We start from the raw sequence: 19,938 nt of genomic DNA on the forward strand, positions 1-19,938 counted from the left end.
TTTTTTTTTGCCTAACTATTAAAGTTTTGAATAAACTACCAATCGAAATTTCAATAAAAAATTCCTGACAACTCTATGGATGCTTTCACTAATCATGCTAATGCAGTTCTTCTTAAACCAGTATCCCATCTAAATTCGTTGTGGTTATTTTTGAAACTATAATATAGTATTGTTTACTTGAAGCATTTTCACATAGACATGCGCCAAAAGTTAATGGTTTTCCGTATTAGACAAGTTAGAGGTGACTGGTCAAGTATAGAGAAGACAGTTTACGAAATGAGAAAGTACGACAACAAATTTAATAATAGGACAAAAAGTCACAGTGTATATCTTTACAGTTTGTTGAATATTATAAAAGAAACCTCGTACCGATATATTTTTCTCATATTTTTTTTTATATTGTTTACAGTTTAGGGAACTATTTGTAAGCATTGATTATTATATGACGCAGATTTATAATATTTTTAAAACGATATATCATCATAACTGGCGAAAACTCGACTGCGCAAACAAATTGTATGCCGAATCTCCTGTTTTGAATGGACAATGCTTTCTGTCTCTATATTGAACAAACTGAAAGCAATAAAAAGCCGCGTGAAATGGAAATTAGAAAATATATATGCATTATAGAGACAGAAGAATTCGGTCTAAAGAAAAGCAGACTGCATTATACTTTATAGGTTCACTACTATAGATCAGATATACACATATATGTCTAGAGCTGCGAAAAGTGAGGTAAGAAGTGAGAGAAGAAGCATAGCAACGACAGAAATGTTTTTTTTATTAGAAGTTATTTTGATAGTTTATATAAAATGTTTATATTTGGAATTACTTTTTCAGATTGTAGTTATTTCGCTCAATTATTTCGTGTATAAAGCTTGGTTAATCTACCGTCACATGATAATATGATAAGACGAAATTCTCAATAGTCATTGGTTGGAAACTACGTCACAAGTTAGTATATAGAGACGAGCCTACTGCCGGAAGAAGCATATCGGGAAATTTTGTGTTGCTGCGTCAGTGAACGTACGGGCAAACTAACTCGAATCTTTACTTTTACCATCATTTAAATATTTTTATTTGAAAACATCAAGAAACATCAAAATGGCACAGAGTCAACCACGACAGAACTTCCACATCGAGAGCGAAGCAGGAATCAATCGCCAAATCAACATGGAGTTGTATGCCAGTTACTGTTACCAGTCGATGGTGAGTAAAGGTCATTTACAATTTAGTTATAACAAATGTACACATTTGAGTACAATCTGCACACATAAGATATCAATGTAATTATCTAACATTTGTTGTCATAATGAATGACAGCGCTAATACTTGTTTACACAATAATCGATTACCTGCGTAATAGGTTGAAAGTTCTACTTTTTGACCTACACGTTTGTAAACTCGTGATATCTGAGTGATCAGTTGGATACACCCTAATAGATACAGGAGGAATTTTTATTCACTAATCACAGACACATGCGGCTTTGAAATTTTATACAATGATTTTTTGTCAATAAATAACAATTGAAATATATTAGAGAAAATTTTAAAAGGGGAGACAATTTATCTAGGTATAGATTATAAAATTAAGAAAAAAATAATCAGGTTGGGAACAATCCCTCCAGTGAAGGGTAACTGTCAATGTATTGAATAACTGTAATCCCTTATGAGGGGTATACATTTCAAGTGATAATTTTTGTTTGTTTGTAAAAAACACTTTTTAGTACATGTACATATTTATTTGAAGAAACTTTTCCCAAAGAACTATACATCTATCTGGTAATATATGGTCAACACATGTCCAAGAATTTTGTAATATTCCTGGACTTGTATCTTCCTTCTTTTTCTTAAAAGTAATTGGACCCCTCTTTTTAGAAAAGTTTTTCCAAATATAATGAAATTTCCCACTTTTAAGCTGGAAACAGTATATCTAATGTTATATATGTTCCTGTTTTAAGTTAAAAAAATGTAAGTTTTTTTCTTCCTTCTATTACAGTAAAATGACCCCTTGTCTGAGGGACAGTCCATCAATTTAGCACCATTTTAGGGATACACCTCATTTGGGAGATTGTTCCCAACCTTTAAATGTCTTCAAAAAAAGTTTTGCTTTCATCAAATAAGGGCTCCAGGAGTTCTTACATGCATAAAACATCATTCAAAACATGTATAATATTCCTAATTGATTTAATATTATATTTCAGTCATATTACTTTGACCGTGATGATGTGGCATTGCCAGGATTCAGCAAGTTCTTCAAGAAATCTTCAGATGAAGAACGTGAACATGCAGAAAAGTTCATGAAATATCAGAACAAGAGAGGTGGTAGAATTGTTCTCCAGGACACCAAGGTATTTTCAATTTAGCTGTAATGTGTAATTAATGACATATGTACACCAGAGATTGGCAGACTAAAATTTGTATAACATTTTCCTGGTGGTTTCAATGAAAATATCATGTACACATTAACATCTCTTTCAATTTACAAAGCAAAATATTTAAATAATACATTCTTGAGAATTATTCATATTTAACTTTTTTAATGCATCCTAATTGCTCCATTTATAAAAGAAATGTCCAAAGTAATCACCAATCTTTTAGTGATTTAGTTGTATAAATGTCATTGTTTATAAAGTCTTTATCCGAAAACGCATCATCTTTCACTTGGAATTTATGATTAAATGAGAACTTATTTACAAATGATAAACAAGAGGGATAGTTTGGTAAATAAAATTTGCTGTTGTTTGAAAAAGATTGTTCTGCTATATAAGAGAGTCATTATATTGTTTTGAACATTTATAAGTTACCAATGTACCTTAGCAAAATGACCAATGCATATGATGGCTATAAATAAATTGTATATATACTATATTGATTTACAGAAACCTGATCGCGATGAATGGGGAACAGCCCTTGATGCTATGCAAGTTGCTTTGTCCTTGGAGAAGAGTGTCAATCAATCTCTACTGGATCTTCACAAAACAGCTGATTCACATAATGATGCTCAGGTAAACATTTATTTACGTTAAAGACCCATTTGTTGCCTTCGGTTGTTGTCTACTCTTTGGTTGTGTTGTTGTCTCTTTGACATTTTCCCATATCCATTATCAATTTAATTTACCAATGTAAAATAATTTACAAAATACCAATGAATTATAAGTACAAAAAAATGTACTATATGAGTGTTTGTTAAAAACAATGTAAATCAAATATAATACATGTATATGTTTGTGTGAAATACCAAGTTATTTAAGGTCTTATATATTTAATTATATTTATCAGTAAATACTTGCACTTTTATAATTATGATCCACACATCTATAACAAGTTGTTCATTATATTTTCATACATGCCATAAAGCAAACATAAACTTTATGTATTAGGGTAAACAATTAATTTTAGGAGTTGCAACCTTGCTAGGAAATTAGATGAATGTATGAATGAAAAGTTTAGAAGATATTTAAAACCACAATTTGAAGGATAATTTTTTTTTAACTGAAGACTAATACATTATAATCTTATTTCAGATGTGTGATTTTCTGGAGTCTGAATACTTGGAAGAACAAGTGAATGCCATCAAGGAAATCTCTGATCACATCACCCAGCTCAAACGTGTTGGAAGTGGTCTTGGGGAGTACATGTATGACAAAGAGAGCATCAACGGAGACTCTTAAACCATCAGACAATGGTCCAAATATATCAAAATTTGTTCACAAATATTTGTTTAAATCTACTATGAAATGTATAAAGACTTTTTTGAGTTAATGTTTTAAATCGTCACAATTGGACCAAAAAAATTATAAAAACAAAATAAAAATTGAAATAAGAATTTGACTATGTCTTGTTTTAGGTGTAAATGTGTTTTTGGAAAGGTTGGAATTTTAATTCTTTCCTTAGGCATTATCTCACACAAACTATAATGTACCAATGTTGACTAGTTTAACTTACTGGTACATTGAAATAAAGTTCCCAATACACCCTGTTGTATATGTATTTGATACACACACTAACTGTGATAAATTTTGGTTATATCTTTTAGTAATGTTGTATTCTGGTGTTCATATGTTATTTCAAATTGGTTGTTTGCTTTCTGTTATGAAGTTAATGGACTGACAAAGAAATTGAATGTACAAATTCAATGAAAATCGACTTTTGTCAAGTGAGAGTATTAATTGGTAACTCCTCCTTTTCATGGTAATCTAATTGACCAAACTACAAAACTTTGACTTGTACAAAGCACTGATCTAGTTACAATGAAGTTGAAATTAAATTACTTTGTGTAGGTCAATTTATGTTAAATATAAAAAAAAGATGTGGTAGGATTGCCAATGAGACAACTATATGTTACCATTCAGCCTTCAACATTGAGCAAAGTCCGTAGCCCATTGTCGGCTTTAAAAGGCCCTGAAATGACATGTAAAAAAAGAATACTAACAGCCAAATTAACAAATACATAATTCAGCAACAAACGACAACCACTGCACTACAGGCTCCTTACTTGGTACAGGCACATCCACACAGAATGTTGCAGTATTCAACATGATGTCAGGATAGTGGTGTTGTAAAGAATAAGAAAGAACTTGAAAAAATCCGTCGAAAGCATCTTCCCTATCCAAGGGTTATGATCCACTTCTGTGAAGAGAAGGGGAGTTAAAAGGGGCTATTCTCATCAGATGGATAAAAAAGAACTACCTACATATAACACAAACAGTGTACTTGTACATCCCAACAACAAAAAGACACTTTAAGTACAGATCTGAGACTATTCATTGACACCTAGTTTAAAGCCAATATCAACCAATGAAAAACTGATCATGCAGCTAAGAATAAATTATCAATCGGTAAATATCCAATGGATTTAGTGCAAAGACGCCATAAACAGTTGGAGGAAAACATGACTGCAATGCCAAGATACAGGTATGGACAGATCGTAGAAACATAAAGTGCATATGTATAAAACAATAATATTTAGTTTGCTTATGATTTTAATTTATTGACAACAAAATCAATATTTATACCAATAAAAACAATATTCAAAGATCTAATTACATCTAATTAAGAGTTGAATTGGTAACCTTTTAGAATATGTTTATTGACAACATCTTCATAAAATCAGATACAATTGATTTACATAATTGGTAACAACAATAGTAGCGACATATAAATATATATTTAGTATATAGGCATTGGTCTCTATAAATAAGGATGTGCTATATCGTTTGAAATAAGTGTTCTACAGGTAAAACCAAACTTCAAAACCAAATCTTTATATCTATGGAAGAATTTATTAAAGGTATTAGGTAATTTGTTATATTAAACGATATTCCTGACTTAATAATTTACCAAAAATACATAGACACAAATATGAAAAATCACAACAGACACGGGCATAACGAACGAGTTGTGAAATATAAACACCACAAGACGGTACCAAAGGCCGGAGCGTCACCATCCAAAAAAAAAATCGTAAGGGTTCCGTGGAACCCAGTGTCTCGCCTAAATCTCGCTGTGAATCGCAGGCTCAACAAAATTGAAGAAGAAAAAACAATAAAAATATTCCTCTTGATACTATCTTTTGATTGTAAGAAGCTTATGTCCAAGTTTGGTAAAAATCCAGGATAGTTTATGAATCCGAGTAATAAATGTTTAAAAAACTTAAACTGCAAACTGTATGTAATGTTAACTGGAAGAAAAACCAAGTCCATTTATAAGTAAAATACAGATACACGGGTACAAAAATTTTAACAAAGTTTCCTTCCAAACACTAGCTTTTGATCATAAACAAGCTTCTGTCCAAGTTTGGTACAAATCAAAAATAGTATAAAAAAGTTATTAAAATTAAAAAAAAACTTTAACCACAGAGTGAATGTGTTGTTTCCAGGCAGAAAATCTAAGTCCATTTAGAAGTAAATTACGGAAAAAAATGGATTTATTTTTTTTTACAAAATTTACTTCTGGATACTATCTCATGATCATAAACAAGCTTCTGTTCAAGTTTGGTACAAACCCATCATAGTTAAGAAAGTTTAAAAACTTTAACCACAGAGATAAGATAAGATAAGATAATTTTATTAACCAATCATGGTGCCCAAAATTTGAGCTATACAATCAAATGAATTACAAAATGAAGCTCAGAAAATGATTAGAATGATTAAAGTACATTTGAATTAAAAGTGAATGTAATGTTTTCCCGCAGACAATTATAAGTAAAAAACAGGTTGGTTTGTTTTACAAAATTTACTTCTGGGTACTATCTTATGACCATAAACAAGCTTCTGTCCAAGTTTGGTAGAAATCAAGTATTATAGTTTAAGAAAGTTATTAAAATTTCAAAAACTTTAACCACAGAGTGAATATGTGTGGAAGCCGCCGCCGCCGCCGACGGCGACAACGGAATGTAGGATCGCTATGTTTCGCTTTTTCGACTAAAGTCGAAGGCCCTTCAAAAAGGAAAGTTAACAATAGGGAACGAAAAACATCCCTTTTGTCGTAAATATTACTTAGTGTGGAGTTTGCCGTGTAAAACTGAAATGTTTAATCTAGGAAAGGTCATGTAGTTATTACAGTTTACATTTGATTTATTTGAAGTAAGTTGCTTTGGTTAAATTTCGGCAGTTTATTTAGAACATTCTTGATTATATAACGAAAAATACAAAAATAACGGTATACGATTTCGCAGTCGTATATTGGTATCACGTCGTCGTCGTCGTCCGAAGAGAATTCAAGTTGTTTCCGGGCAATAACCTTTAATATACATGTAGGTAAATAAAAATCTATGAAATTGAAACACAAGGTTCATAACTACAAAAGAAATGTTGGGATAGATTTTGGGGGTTATGGTCCCAACAGTTTAGGAATTAGGGGGAAATAATTAAGGGCCCAAATAAGCATTTTTCTAGTTTCTAGACAATAACTTGTGGAACGTTGTATGGATCTCTCTGAAATTATACCACATGTTTCTTTACCAAAAGGGATGGTTACAATTGGCTTTTGGGAGTTATGGATCAAACCGTTTAGAAAATAGGGGCAAAAGAGCGGTAAAACAAGGGTTTCCTGGTTAATGGACAAAGTACAATGTTTTGTTTGAATTACCTCCCTTACACTCCTGATAAATTATGTATACATAAATGTTGTTATGTCTTGAGGTGATTAGCTTACTGTTTTAAAAATGCTGATTAAGATACATTAATTTTTGTCATGATGATGTATGTCATTTTCTGTTTTAAGACTTTTATGATGTATTTGAATGGGTAATGGTTACAAACTCCATTGGAAATTTGAATTGAGATTATGACCATATCTTGGGGGAAAGTTTATTTTTGGAAAAAGGAAAGAGGGGGGGGGGGGGAGAAAATTTTTCTCTACAGCTAATAAACCTATTATGTGTCAAATATTTAATTACAATCCAAATTCAGACATCCTGTATCAAGCGCGAATATTGTGTCCATATTCGCACCAACTGTTCATGGTTGGATCTTTGCAGTCGTATCCATCTGCGCTCGGCGAAGCAATTTTTTAACAGAACTGTTTTGACCTTTTAAGTACAAGAATGCCCTATTTTCAGTAATCTGATAATTACTGAGGTACACGGTAAAAAAAAGTAATTTCTTCGGAAAAAGTATTGAAAGTTCAAACGTTGAGATGACTTAACTGATCAATTTCTACATTGGCTAGATGTAAAGGGGGAGTGTTGAGATCTCATAAACATGTTTAACCCCGCCGCAATTTTGCGCCTGTCCCAAGTCAGGAGCCTCTGGCCTTTGTTAGTCTTGTATGATTTTTAATTTTAGTTTCTTGTGTATAATTCGGAGTTTGGTATGACGTCCATTATCACTGTACTAGTATACATATCTTTAAAGGGGCCAGCTGAAGGACGCATACGGGTACGGGAGTTTCTCACTACATTGAAGACCCATTGGTGGCCTTCGGCTGTTGTCTGCTCTATGGTCGGGTTGTTGTCGCTTTGACACATTCCCCACTTCCTTCAGTCTCAATTTTATTCAGATCAATGAAGCCAATGAAAGCCCCCAAAAAGAATTGAATAAGTCAGACCATGAACTATTATGTCCATTCAGGTCCTTTTATTTCTTGTTTAGTCAAAACTGCTTAGGTATTTTACTTTAACTTTAGTAAAATCCACTTAAAAAAATTCAAGTCTTGTATTTTCAGTTATATTCGGGCCTTTCAGGTCTGCGTTTTGGTCTTTGGTGTAACTCCTCCGACCAGACCCAGATGATGTCTGAAACAAATGTGTCCAAAAGCTTGACGATTATCCCCCTTGTTTTATTTGTGATGGCCGAAAATGCGTCAGGTAGAAAATAATTTAGGAGATTTATTGTATCATGAAGGAATACTGCATCCTTATTTTCACATTGACTTAAAATTTAACTTTGAGTTATGCATTTTTCCGTTGAGAAAACAGGGTGAATCAACATTCATTAGCCACACTGGCTGCACTGTAGACGTGCGGACGTCTCATTGACTTAGTCCTAATAAATTAATCATGATGATGACTGATGATGCTACATTTTTTTATCTGTTCATCAGTTCAAATAATAATTAAGCCTTGCTTGCCATGCCATTGAATGAGATTAGCTGCGGATTGCGGAACCGTAGCTCTTTTAAAGTCCTTATTCAGGCAGGTTACACACCTTATCGCTAATCCCGGCTGACCCGGCCGCTTGAACTTTTGACGCATACAACAATCACACTTTTCCATTGTGGCGTCAGATATGATGTTTTGTGATGTCAAAATTTTACGGGAACCTGTGTGATATCAACGGGGGACAAATAGCGATAAGGTGTATTTTACAAATATAATACAAGCCACACAGTCTTTCCGCTTGTGATATACATTTGTAACTTCATGGAAATCCATACACTTACATATACTTTTCAAGTGTCTTGAAACCAAATATTACAACGACACTAACAAGGTGATAACAAAATACAAACACAATAAAAACTTTGATGTCTAGTCTGACAGCTACATCATTTTGTACATGTAGAAAGGAAGACAAAGTCAAAGGGTATTTTGTGAAATATTTTAAACAAGAAAATTAAGGGCTTAATTCATAACAATATAAACATGATAAATGACAAAAAACAAATATGATGGACCTTAACTAAAGGCAACCACTGAACTACAGGCTCCTGACTTGGGACATGCACTTAAATAATATAGCGACTGTATACACCTTATCGCTATTTGTCCGTCATTACTGGATATCACACAGGTTCCCGTAAAATTGTGACGTCATAAAACAAAAAATCTGACGCCACAATGGAAAGGTGATTGTTGTATGCGTCAAAAGTTCAAGCGGCTGGGTCAGCCGGGATTAGCGATAAGGTGAATTGAAAACTATGAAATCATATAAAGTTGACTGAAGAATATGCTTATACATGTACTTTGTTTCGATTTAAAAAAATATCTATAAATATGAAAAACTCAACAGAGGTATATATACATGTATATGCAGGTAATTTTACTTGTAACTGTACAGCATAAGAACTTGCATGTACTACAAGTACATACATGAACAAGTGTAATTTTAATTAAATAATGAACTATGCCAAAAAAATACTTTTAGTAAAATATGTGCATGAGGACAGTAAATCTCTGAAATGACATTAATATTGGCTTCTGTAGTCATGGATGCACATAGATTTGAATTCATAAAGTAAACAATATACATAAACAATCCAGGAATAAAACATACACATATACATGTATAATAGTATTTATCTGATTCAGAAGAAAATTGAAAAAAATTAGATCATGGGGTTTGTATATTGTGGATTTATTAATTTTTCTTGGGTACCAATTTACGTGGATTGAGAAAAACTTGCAAATTCGTGTATTTGATTTCATGAATTTGCCAAAGTCTGCATACAAACATATTGAAAATGTGTTATCTGTTGAACATTTAAATTCATGGTTAAACTGGACCCACGAAATCCTCGAAAATTGTTACAGAACGAATAGTAATGAATCCCCAGTAGTAGATGGTTTTTTTTTCATTTAAAAGTACATTTTGTACATTTTTAAGCCCACTAAAAGAGCCTCTGAAAACAATAAGCTGCTCACATAGTTTTATATTTCTCCCATTCACAGAATCTTCATCTTTAAAAAAAAAGCTAGTGTTTCAAATTTCCCAGTTTACCATTAATCAGGGGCTGTCGATGTCAAAAGTTCTCCACAGAACGCAGAGAAGAGGAAGTTTGAAGAGAAAGGTGATGGCGAGCCAGTGGAAAAGAAGAAAATTACCATGAGTTTTGGCGAACCAGTTGAAAAAAAGAAAATAACCATGAGTTTTGGCATAAAGAAAAAGACAGATTTGTCAGCCAACAGCAAAGACACAGCACAACTGATAAAGGCGGCACCTGTCAAAATATCACTTTCAACTCAGGTATTTGACATAATTGTCTAAAGGAAAAAGAGTCAACATTGATGAGACAGCAAAAAGGCAACACAAAAACATACCATCTTTAACACTGTTTAAATTCAATTAACATAAAAAAAAAAGTAAAATAGTAGGGTGAAAAAGTTTATCAATAAAAAGAAGTAATAAGCAATATATAGATAGAAGATGTGGTATGAGTGCCAATTGACAACTCTTCATCCAGGTCAAAATTTATAAAAGTAAACCATTATAGGTCAAAGTACGGTCTTCAGCAAGGAGCCTTGACTAACGAAACAGTAAGTTATAAAAGGCCCAAAAAATGACTAGTGTAAAACCATACAAACAGGAAAACCAACATTCTTATCTATATACAGAGACATAGGACAGGTGCAAACAAATGCAGCAGGTTTAAATGTTTTAATAGGTACCAACCTTCACCCTTATCTGAAACAATAGTGTAATATCACAACATAGAAAGACGCGCTATAAAATATATATTGAAATGACTTGACTCAATCAAAAAACATATTAACACAAGTGAACATACACTGAACAAATAAATTGGATCTATGATACAATGTAAATACAAAATCAATAAAATAAGGGGTGAATAAATATAGGCAACAGTAGTATACCACTGTAAGATGTTGAACAATTTTATAAAAACAACAATGACCTTGAACAAAAATATATATTTACATACAAATGTACTATCTTTCTTTAAAATATAACTGTCAAGTCTGCCAAAATAGATTTTTTTTTAATTATTCATAGATAAATTTTGCAACATTAATTATGATGATACTTTGCTGCTATTATAATACATGTAATATTAAAGGACAAAACAATTTTTTCTTCAGAAAAAGACTGAGCCTATTCCAGTTAAACCGCAGACAGCTGCTATTGCCAAAGCTTTTAATCAGGATGAGGTATGATTAAAGAAATTTCAGAAAAATGACAAAATAACAATAAAACACAAAACAGACAATTGTTTACATGAAATGTTAAAATAAAAATAAAAAGACATGAGAAAACAAATACAAAAAACTTTTATTTTCGACTCTCCCTTGACACCATTTGCGAGTATGGTCTTGAGAAAAAATGATAGTTTGTCAGAAGGGGATGATAAATGGCTGACCTGTGTTAAGACTCTCAACTTAAGAGAGAGCAATATCTCTTGCATGTAAAAGACACCCTTGTAGAATTCGAAAAAGAGCAGGCTAATGCCTCTTCAAGGCAGCACTCACACCCGCAAAGTGGAAAAGGATTAATGTAAGTTGTAATAACTTGTTTCCTAATCCACTATAAATAAATATGTTTAAACTAAATACAAAAAGACATTACAATCATTTACACAAAAGCATTGATGCCAAAGGCAAACTTAAAAAAGCTGTGACAAAAACAAGGAGATCTGTTATTATCTTATGTTTGAGATTATGCATGGACATATTCAAATATTATATAAGCATGCAATGGAAATATTTACAGAATGAATGAAATAAGTTTTGAATGGATAGTAAAACTTAAAAAAAATAATTGTTGGTTTGTTAATCAAGGTAGAATATTAGGATTTAATTAATAAAAACCCCATTTTTAAAATATTGTGACTTAGAATAAGATATATACAGAGATAGAATATTATATTTGAATATAAGAAATGATGACCCAGTCACATTGAGTGAGTATCTTATGGAATATGTTGTTAATATAATCATGTCCACAGGGGGACATAACATTTTGTTGAGTTGATGATGTAGATTTTACAAAATATTATACTTTTTTTATTATTTGTAGAGTGATGAGGAAGAAGAAATGCCATTTGAAGCCAAAATGAGAATGAAAAATATTGGCAGGTTTGTTGTTATTTTGTAAATATTAACAGAGGAAAGATACCCTTAAGTAAACATACAATATATAGTAAATATTGTTTTGCGTTGCAACACTTTACACATTCTTTATTGTGTGAGGGTAGTAATTATAATGCCCTTAACCGTCAGGCGACAAACGGTCATATTAGGCTACTTTTAGAGTCAAATTGGTTGAAATTTTACAATGATTCATCACAGTAGCCTTCTCTGGATTCGTCAGAGGTCACAATAACGTTATATGGTGAAAAAATTTAATGTGATTTGTCAAAACTAATGTATTTTTTTATCATATAAAAGAATGTGTACATTTTATTGTCAAGCACCAAAAATTAATTTTTATGTCATTTGGCAAGAATTTTTACCGTTATTCGCCATGAAGGTACCCCCATTACAACCCTTCTATGTGCCTCCTCCAAGGTTGGGCGGTAAATACCACCCCCGGTATTTACCAGTGGTATTTACCGGTATTTACCGCCCCGGACAATACTCCCCAAGTGGTCAGTACTGGCAAATACTGGTCAATTGAAATTTTCATGGTTGTTTCTTCTATTAATTGAAGTAAAATCTTGATAAAAAGTCAAATATAATGTGTCAGCTTATAAAATTAATGAATTTGAAATGTTTTATTCATTTATAACACTTATTCTTGCTGATTTAAAATTCAGTTTTTATGACTTATGATATTGCATACTTAAGATATATATATATACAAATTTATATTATATATATACAAATTTATATTTTATTTCAACATGTTTAAATCAATATATTTTTATTCAAAATGTATGATTTTACAGGTAATTAAAATTAAAGGTAAATAAAATTACAGGTAAATGAAGTTACATGTGTCTTTTAACCTATCACCTGGCATTGCTAGGTGTGAAAATTTAATTACTAACTAAACAGCCTCCAATAAAAGTTGACAGTACATGGGTTGAAAGTAATAAAATTGATATATGAAGATTCCCTTAAACAATAAATTATTTCCTGTCTATAGCTATTTAACTGTGAGATAATAAACCTTCTTCATGCTGGAAATTGAAATTTGAAGCAGGGACAAAATGTTTTTATCTTTTACTATAATATCAATGAATATTATGTACACATTAATCTATGTAGATCCCTGTTTGAATTTACAATAGAATTAGAAATGAAAGCATTAAAAATGATTTGAACACTTTCTATATAAATTAATTATTAATTGTAATTATAATTGACCAAGTAGATAGTGGTTTTTATAGTAATGACCACTCAAAATTTCAATCGACCAGTATTTGCCGGTATTTCCCAGTATTTCCCGGTAAATACCGGTATTTACCACTGGCATGGTCAATACTAGTATTGACCGCTTTTTTGCCAACCTTGGCCTCCTCTAACATCAAATCTGGTATCATCCCCCTGAAGGAAACATCTAAAACCTATCTAAGTGAATCATATAATGATTTTGTTTTTCATCATAACCATCAACCATAAATTGCATACATTTCTACTTTCCATCAAAAAACTGATCTAAGTTAGATTTCCACAATTGCTGCTATAACCATTTTCACTATGGATTTAGAACAACTTGATTGTTGAGGACTTTTCCATTTAAGTACTTTCTAGACAATTTGAAAAAATCATGCATTTTTCTTTTGTGTTTTATTTTTCTTTTTAATCTTTTGTTTTGTTTTCCAGAGAATCACCTTCATTTAAGTATTTTCTAGACCATTTTACAAATCATGCATTTTTCTTTGTTTCATTTTATTTATTATCTTTTGTTTTGTTTTTACAGAGAAACACCAACAGCTGCTGGACCTAATTCATTTGGTAAGGGAAGATTAGGATTTGTAGACAGGAACAAAGCCATAGAAAGAGATATTCAAAAACAATTAGAAGACTTAGGAGAAACATGATTTATTTATATCTCATTTACATGGACCAATCTTATGCATTTGTGTTTTCGCTTGCTAAAGTTTTTCAATACATGTGTAAGTGATACTTTTTTTAACCCTTTCCTCCATAATGACCCCTTTTGACACCACCCCCTTTACTACATAATGACACCTTTTGACGCCACCCCCTTTACTACATAATGACGCCTTTTGACGCCTTTGTAGTGCTGTACTTGAAATGTCTCACCTATGAAAAAACTTTATCAGACTTAATAAAATTTGTATCTAATATAAAAAGGATATTCCTGAGAATCTATGTCTGGAATTTCATTGATGAAATATTTGTTTTCGCAATGCATTAATACTACAAAACTGATGAATCTTTTTTTATTGAAAAAATCCTATGCGAATCAAGTATTTAAAAAAAAGTATCCATGGAGGAAAGGGTTAAAGATTAAGTAGAACATCGTTGGGATTAAGTTTTTGATACTTGAAACTTTTTGAGTAGTGCGGAGAGATACGTTTCTTTTGGGTCATTGTAAAATGTATTCACAGACTAAACATCTTTTCTGACTTTTCAAACATGCATCCAATAGGCAATACAATGAAAATGACCAATTCTTCTAAGGGATTTTTCATCATAAAATGCATGAGATCCTGGAAAGAAAACATGAATTTGCAACTATCATTACTATGGGTTAGTCTTAAATAATTATAGTTTTCATAACAAGTGAGTTTATTTTACTATTTTAATTACATTAAAAGAGATGAGTTGATTGCAAGCGATATCCAATTCTAATGAGTTGTTAAACCTTTTTCTTTTATGGTAAATGTTCTCTTTGTGTCAAATTGAAAAGTCTTTGACCTGTTGGTACAATCTGTTGCACATACTAGGATGACGTCATATGTCCTGTTCTGACATAAACATTTCAGACATTTTACAAAAACTTCAGAATGTAAACAAATTTGACAAAAAATTATTTTTATGTGAATATTGTGTGTTTTTTGTTTATTTTTAAATAAAAAACATATCTCTGTTGCTATTGAAGAAATGTACATCTATTTGACTTTTTTTTGTAATTTGGCTTCGTGCAAGAGATGAAAGAGGCCACAACAAGAATAAGAATGTGCAAGAGATGAAAGAGGCCACAACAAGAATAAGAATGTGCAAGAGGCCACAACAAGAATAAGAATAAGTTCTACAGGTCAAATATTGCTTCTATGGGTTATTATTCTATTTTCAAAGTGCCATTTCCATGGGTTCCTTTGATGTTTTAAATGGATTACAATGCAGTTTTGAAAGAAAAAATAATCATGGTCTTTTATTAACAGAGTTTGAATAACATTTTTTACTATTATATAATTAGAATTATGTAGTTTAAGGTATAATTTGAGAATGTCAATGAGGGTTCAGTAAACAATAAATGATGCAATGCAAGTGTCCTTCAGTTTAGAACTTTGGCATTTGATTTAGTTGTATTTGAATTCAATTGTATGACATTGATCATATTGTGTAGAATGAATGTAAGGTTTTTGTTTTGTCTAATATTTACAAGTATTTTGAAGGACGCTTAAATGCTGTGAAACACTTATGGTAGTTTATAATATTTTTGTCATGTATGATTAATAATGAAATCCACTACTGCTTGTTACTGGGATGATTATTTTTACTATGTAAATTCTCCCACGCTGTTTTCCATTATCTATCTGAAGAACTAACAGTTCTACAATTTATGTACAATATAGTTTATTGTATGCAAAATGTTTCATAAATTTATTTAATTAAGTGTGATTTTCTTATATATGTAACATATAAAAATTGAAAACAGATGTGACACAAAGCATTTTAAATTTTAGACATTACAATAATTTAATGATGAAAAACAATAACAAATGTGGTCTTACTGCACAATGCATTGATTGTGTAGGTCAAGGTAGAATCTTTGGTTGGCGTGCTTGTTAGCTGAACTGTGAAGTAATTATTAGGTTAGGTATACTACCCTTTTTTCGGAGTAGTCTAGTCCTACAGACAGATAGATTGGTTATCTGTCGGACTAGTCCACTCTTAAAGGAGTGTAGTTCACCTAACCTAATAATGACTTCACTGTTCAGCTAGCAAGCAAGCTAACCATAGATATTACCGTTACCTACACACTCAATGCATTCTGCTGTATACTATGATGTAGAACAAAATTGGTATGAAAAGTTTATAATACATATACTTAATTAAAAAAAGGTTGCTTGTAATTACCCATTGGCAACAAAAATACTGAAAACTAACCATTTATCATTCTGTAAGTTTTGTCCCACTTTTCAACTGTTTACTAACAACTGTTTTCCAAAATATAGAACAAGAACAACAAAACTATTGCTTAAACTGAAATGTTGGCAATCAAAACAATACAAAACAAAATATCTAAGTTAAATACAATTTAATTTTATTAATTGTGACTTGGATGGAAAGTTGTCTCATTAGTACTCATACCACATCTTATTATATCTAATAAATTGATATAACTTTTGACACTTAATGCACATATCATTTTTACTTCATTTGACGCATTTAAATACTTATACTGTTGTGAGAAGTGAGTGAATTGACCATTCATTGAGTAAGATGAATATAACATTAGACTTGAGGCATGAATGACTAGGTTGGATAAAATATGGTTAAATGAATATATTATCTATAGATCTTAGAATTTATTATTGGGGTTATTGGTTAAATCAACAAATAAAAATAGTTTAAGCTATTTCTTTTAATTGTATATTTACTCAAAAATATGTATTTATTTATGTATTATAAATTTTAATTGACAAGTATACAGGTTGAGTATACATGTATCTTTAACAGCAGCTGGTATTTCATATTGAAATAAAACAATAATACATTCATCTATCTCCTCGATATTCTTTGCCTCATTTAATATTAGTATTTAGTATTTACGGACTGTAGTCGCCTATAAAATAACATGTAAAAATTAGCATATACTTGATTTCAACGAATCTAATTTCCCTATCTAAATTTCCCTATATTAACTGTTGATATAGGTATCTTAGGTCTTCATGATATAAACTTTATTTATGTACAAACCCACTAGTTCATATTTTAGGGAATTAGATATACACAACACACCTTCATTTTAACATTTGTATTTTTATCATAACAAAACTTTGTAAGTTACTTTGACTTAATATTTGATTTCAATCATGAAGAATCTACTGTAGTTGTCATGTAAAGGCAATATTTTATACATGTATGAATGAAATTGAAAAAAAGTAATTATTGTAACTTTTTTAAATCCAAATCTTGCAAATTGTTGTTGTTTTAATAATAATTAAATTAATATTATCTTTGAATCAGTTATGTTTGTTTCTACTTTTGTGAAATGTTATATAATTCTGTTTCTAGAAGTAGGAAACTTATATTCTATATGTAACAATAACATTCTTTTGAGTGAGAGCAACTGGAAAGTAGAAAAAGTAACTCCACCTGCAAAAAGAGAAAAAATTTAATTATTTTCATTAATTTGAATCATGTCAATTTGGGTAAAAGAATGTAGAACAAGAACAAACAAACATTTGCCACACTAGTATTGTATTTTTACCTAATACTGTGAATTAGGTCTGAAACTTTGAAAATCTTAGTAAGGATCATCTGTCACAAAGAAAATTATAGAAATCCGTTGAAAGCCTAGACCTGTTATCAATGGTTGACACTACCAGGTATCTGTCACAGAGCAAAGACTTGTACTAAAAACAACAGATATAAACATCTCATAGAAAAACTGATTGATTTGTTGTGCAAAAGCTGGGCAAATTAAATGACAGAATTTCATGGCTATAGTAGCAATAAATAGTTAATAGTGTGATTTCGCATTTTGCCCCCTGTGGATTGTTTTAATATGAAAGCTTTTGTGCCAAATTTTTTACTTTAGACAGCTGCGTAATAATTTAGCCTTTTAAGTTGGTTTATAAGAACATAAAAATTATTTTTACATGTTTTATGGGCTATTATCTTTTTGACTGTCTATATTTTCATAGCTAGACTGACCATATTTCCAGAAATAAATGTAATGTTAACACTTTTTTTCAACACAAAGATTTTGACATAATTTTACAAAAACGTGTGATGAAAGACATGATTTTTATTTGATTTATTGATAGATATATGTAAACTGTTTTAGAAGAGGAATAAATCCGAAGGATTGAAATTCTACTTCTGGCCAAATGTTTGGGAAATATGTGTCATCTACACCCCCTTTTCCCAAAATTTTAGAGCAAAAATGCAGATTGCTGCTATGGAAACAAAAAGAAATCATATTTTACCATTTTAACTACTGGATATCAAATCTATGGAAGATACTGATTACATACATATGCACATATATGACACAAACAGTAAGCTTAATTTGCAAGACACAACAGAAAATGGGGTGGTAAAATTTACGATAGTAAATGAATTTTATTAATTGTTTTCCTAACTATATATTGCTACCTAAGGTAAATCTGGCTCTGTACTTGCAACTTGACATCTGATGAAAAGGAGGAAAATAGCACTCACAAGTTGGGGTACACACAGTACCAGAAAAAGCATACAAGGGAACAAAGAAATCACATATTCAAAGCATACCCAAACTCAACCATTCTTAGGGATACCACTATACTCATTTCTATTCTTAAGAACAATATAAATTTTGAATACACTACATACACGGCGAAATCAGAAATTAAACAAATCTCTGCATTCAACATCAACCAGAAAGACCTTTACATGAAAAGAGACAAGTGCACAAAACACAACATAGAAATCTAAAGGCCTACGATCTAAATCGTTATTGCAATAATAATAACTAGATAAAGGGATTTCTGTTTAAGAAAACAGATTTTAAATTATCAATGTAGCAACACCATGGTCCTTTTACGTATTGTGACTTGAATGGCGAGTTGTCTCATTGGCTCTCATACCACATCTTCTTGTATCTTATAAAATCAAAAGGAAACAAACAGATAAAACTTCACAATAAACTCATCATATATACCAGGATTATATTTTGTATTTACTCCAGACGCCCGTTTCGTCTACAAAAGACTCATCAGTGACGCTCGAATCCAAAAAAAGCCAAATAAAGAACGAAGTTGAAGAGCATTGAAGACTAATATTCCTAAAAGTTTTACAAAATACAGCTAAGGTAATCTATTCCTGCGGTAAAACACTGAACCGAAAACTAAAATTTTATTTTAGAAACACAAAATCAAACAAAAAGTTTTCTTGGAACGTTGCAACCGTAGATGAAGACATAATGATAAGAAACACAAGCACTGGGTCAGCGTGCAAACTGGGAGATACATATACAGCACTAATTTTGAAGATGCTGCTGCTCCTGCTTGAGTGTTTATATAATGATTAATGATTTGTTTTGTTCAACGTCACCTTCAAACTTCTTGCCTATATATTTGATGGCAATTTTTAGTGGTGGATGAAACAAAATACATTGTAAGAACTACCTTCTACTGATTTATTTCAAGTTGAATGGAAAAAACTATTTAGTGATCGATAGCACCTCATATTAAAAGTGGGATAATGTGTTATAGGACAATGCTGAAATCTGACTCATCAAATTCAATATGACCAAATAATCTATGAAATGATCCTTCTAATGCACCTTCATTGAATGAGACTTTTCACTGCATTTGTACTTACATGACGGGCAACAAACATGGAGCAGTATCTGCTTTCTCTTTCCAGAGCATCTGGATTTGTAGTGGTTCATGCTGTTCATTCTTCGTTTT

At 31.2% G+C, this 19,938-nt stretch overlaps 2 protein-coding genes across 4 annotated transcripts; both read left to right on the top strand.

Annotated features, from left to right (window-relative positions):
- Nucleotides 1-482: 482 nt before the first annotated feature.
- On the top strand, nt 483-3,829 carry LOC139491251 (soma ferritin-like). Its single transcript, XM_071278780.1, has 4 exons — nt 483-1,209; nt 2,205-2,351; nt 2,883-3,008; nt 3,528-3,829. The coding sequence occupies exons 1-4, from the start codon at nt 1,105-1,107 to the stop codon at nt 3,672-3,674; spliced, it is 525 nt and encodes a 174-aa protein (XP_071134881.1). The 5' UTR covers nt 483-1,104; the 3' UTR covers nt 3,675-3,829.
- Nucleotides 3,830-4,488: 659 nt separating this feature from the next.
- On the top strand, nt 4,489-17,505 carry LOC139491250 (PEST proteolytic signal-containing nuclear protein-like). Of its 3 annotated transcripts, none has more exons than XM_071278779.1 (5): nt 4,489-4,917; nt 10,174-10,409; nt 11,264-11,332; nt 12,198-12,256; nt 14,046-17,505. In XM_071278779.1, the coding sequence occupies exons 2-5, from the start codon at nt 10,269-10,271 to the stop codon at nt 14,164-14,166; spliced, it is 390 nt and encodes a 129-aa protein (XP_071134880.1). In that variant the 5' UTR covers nt 4,489-4,917; nt 10,174-10,268; the 3' UTR covers nt 14,167-17,505. The 3 variants fall into 3 exon arrangements, with proteins under 3 accessions (XP_071134880.1, XP_071134878.1, XP_071134879.1); XM_071278777.1 differs by lacking the exon at nt 4,489-4,917 and adding an exon at nt 8,204-8,311; XM_071278778.1 differs by lacking the exon at nt 4,489-4,917 and adding an exon at nt 8,256-8,311 and having other exon boundaries at nt 10,115-10,409.
- Nucleotides 17,506-19,938: the final 2,433 nt, after the last annotated feature.

This window comes from Mytilus edulis, chromosome 10 (genome assembly GCF_963676685.1).
Source record: "Mytilus edulis chromosome 10, xbMytEdul2.2, whole genome shotgun sequence".
Classification (NCBI taxonomy): Eukaryota; Metazoa; Mollusca; class Bivalvia; order Mytilida; family Mytilidae; genus Mytilus; species Mytilus edulis.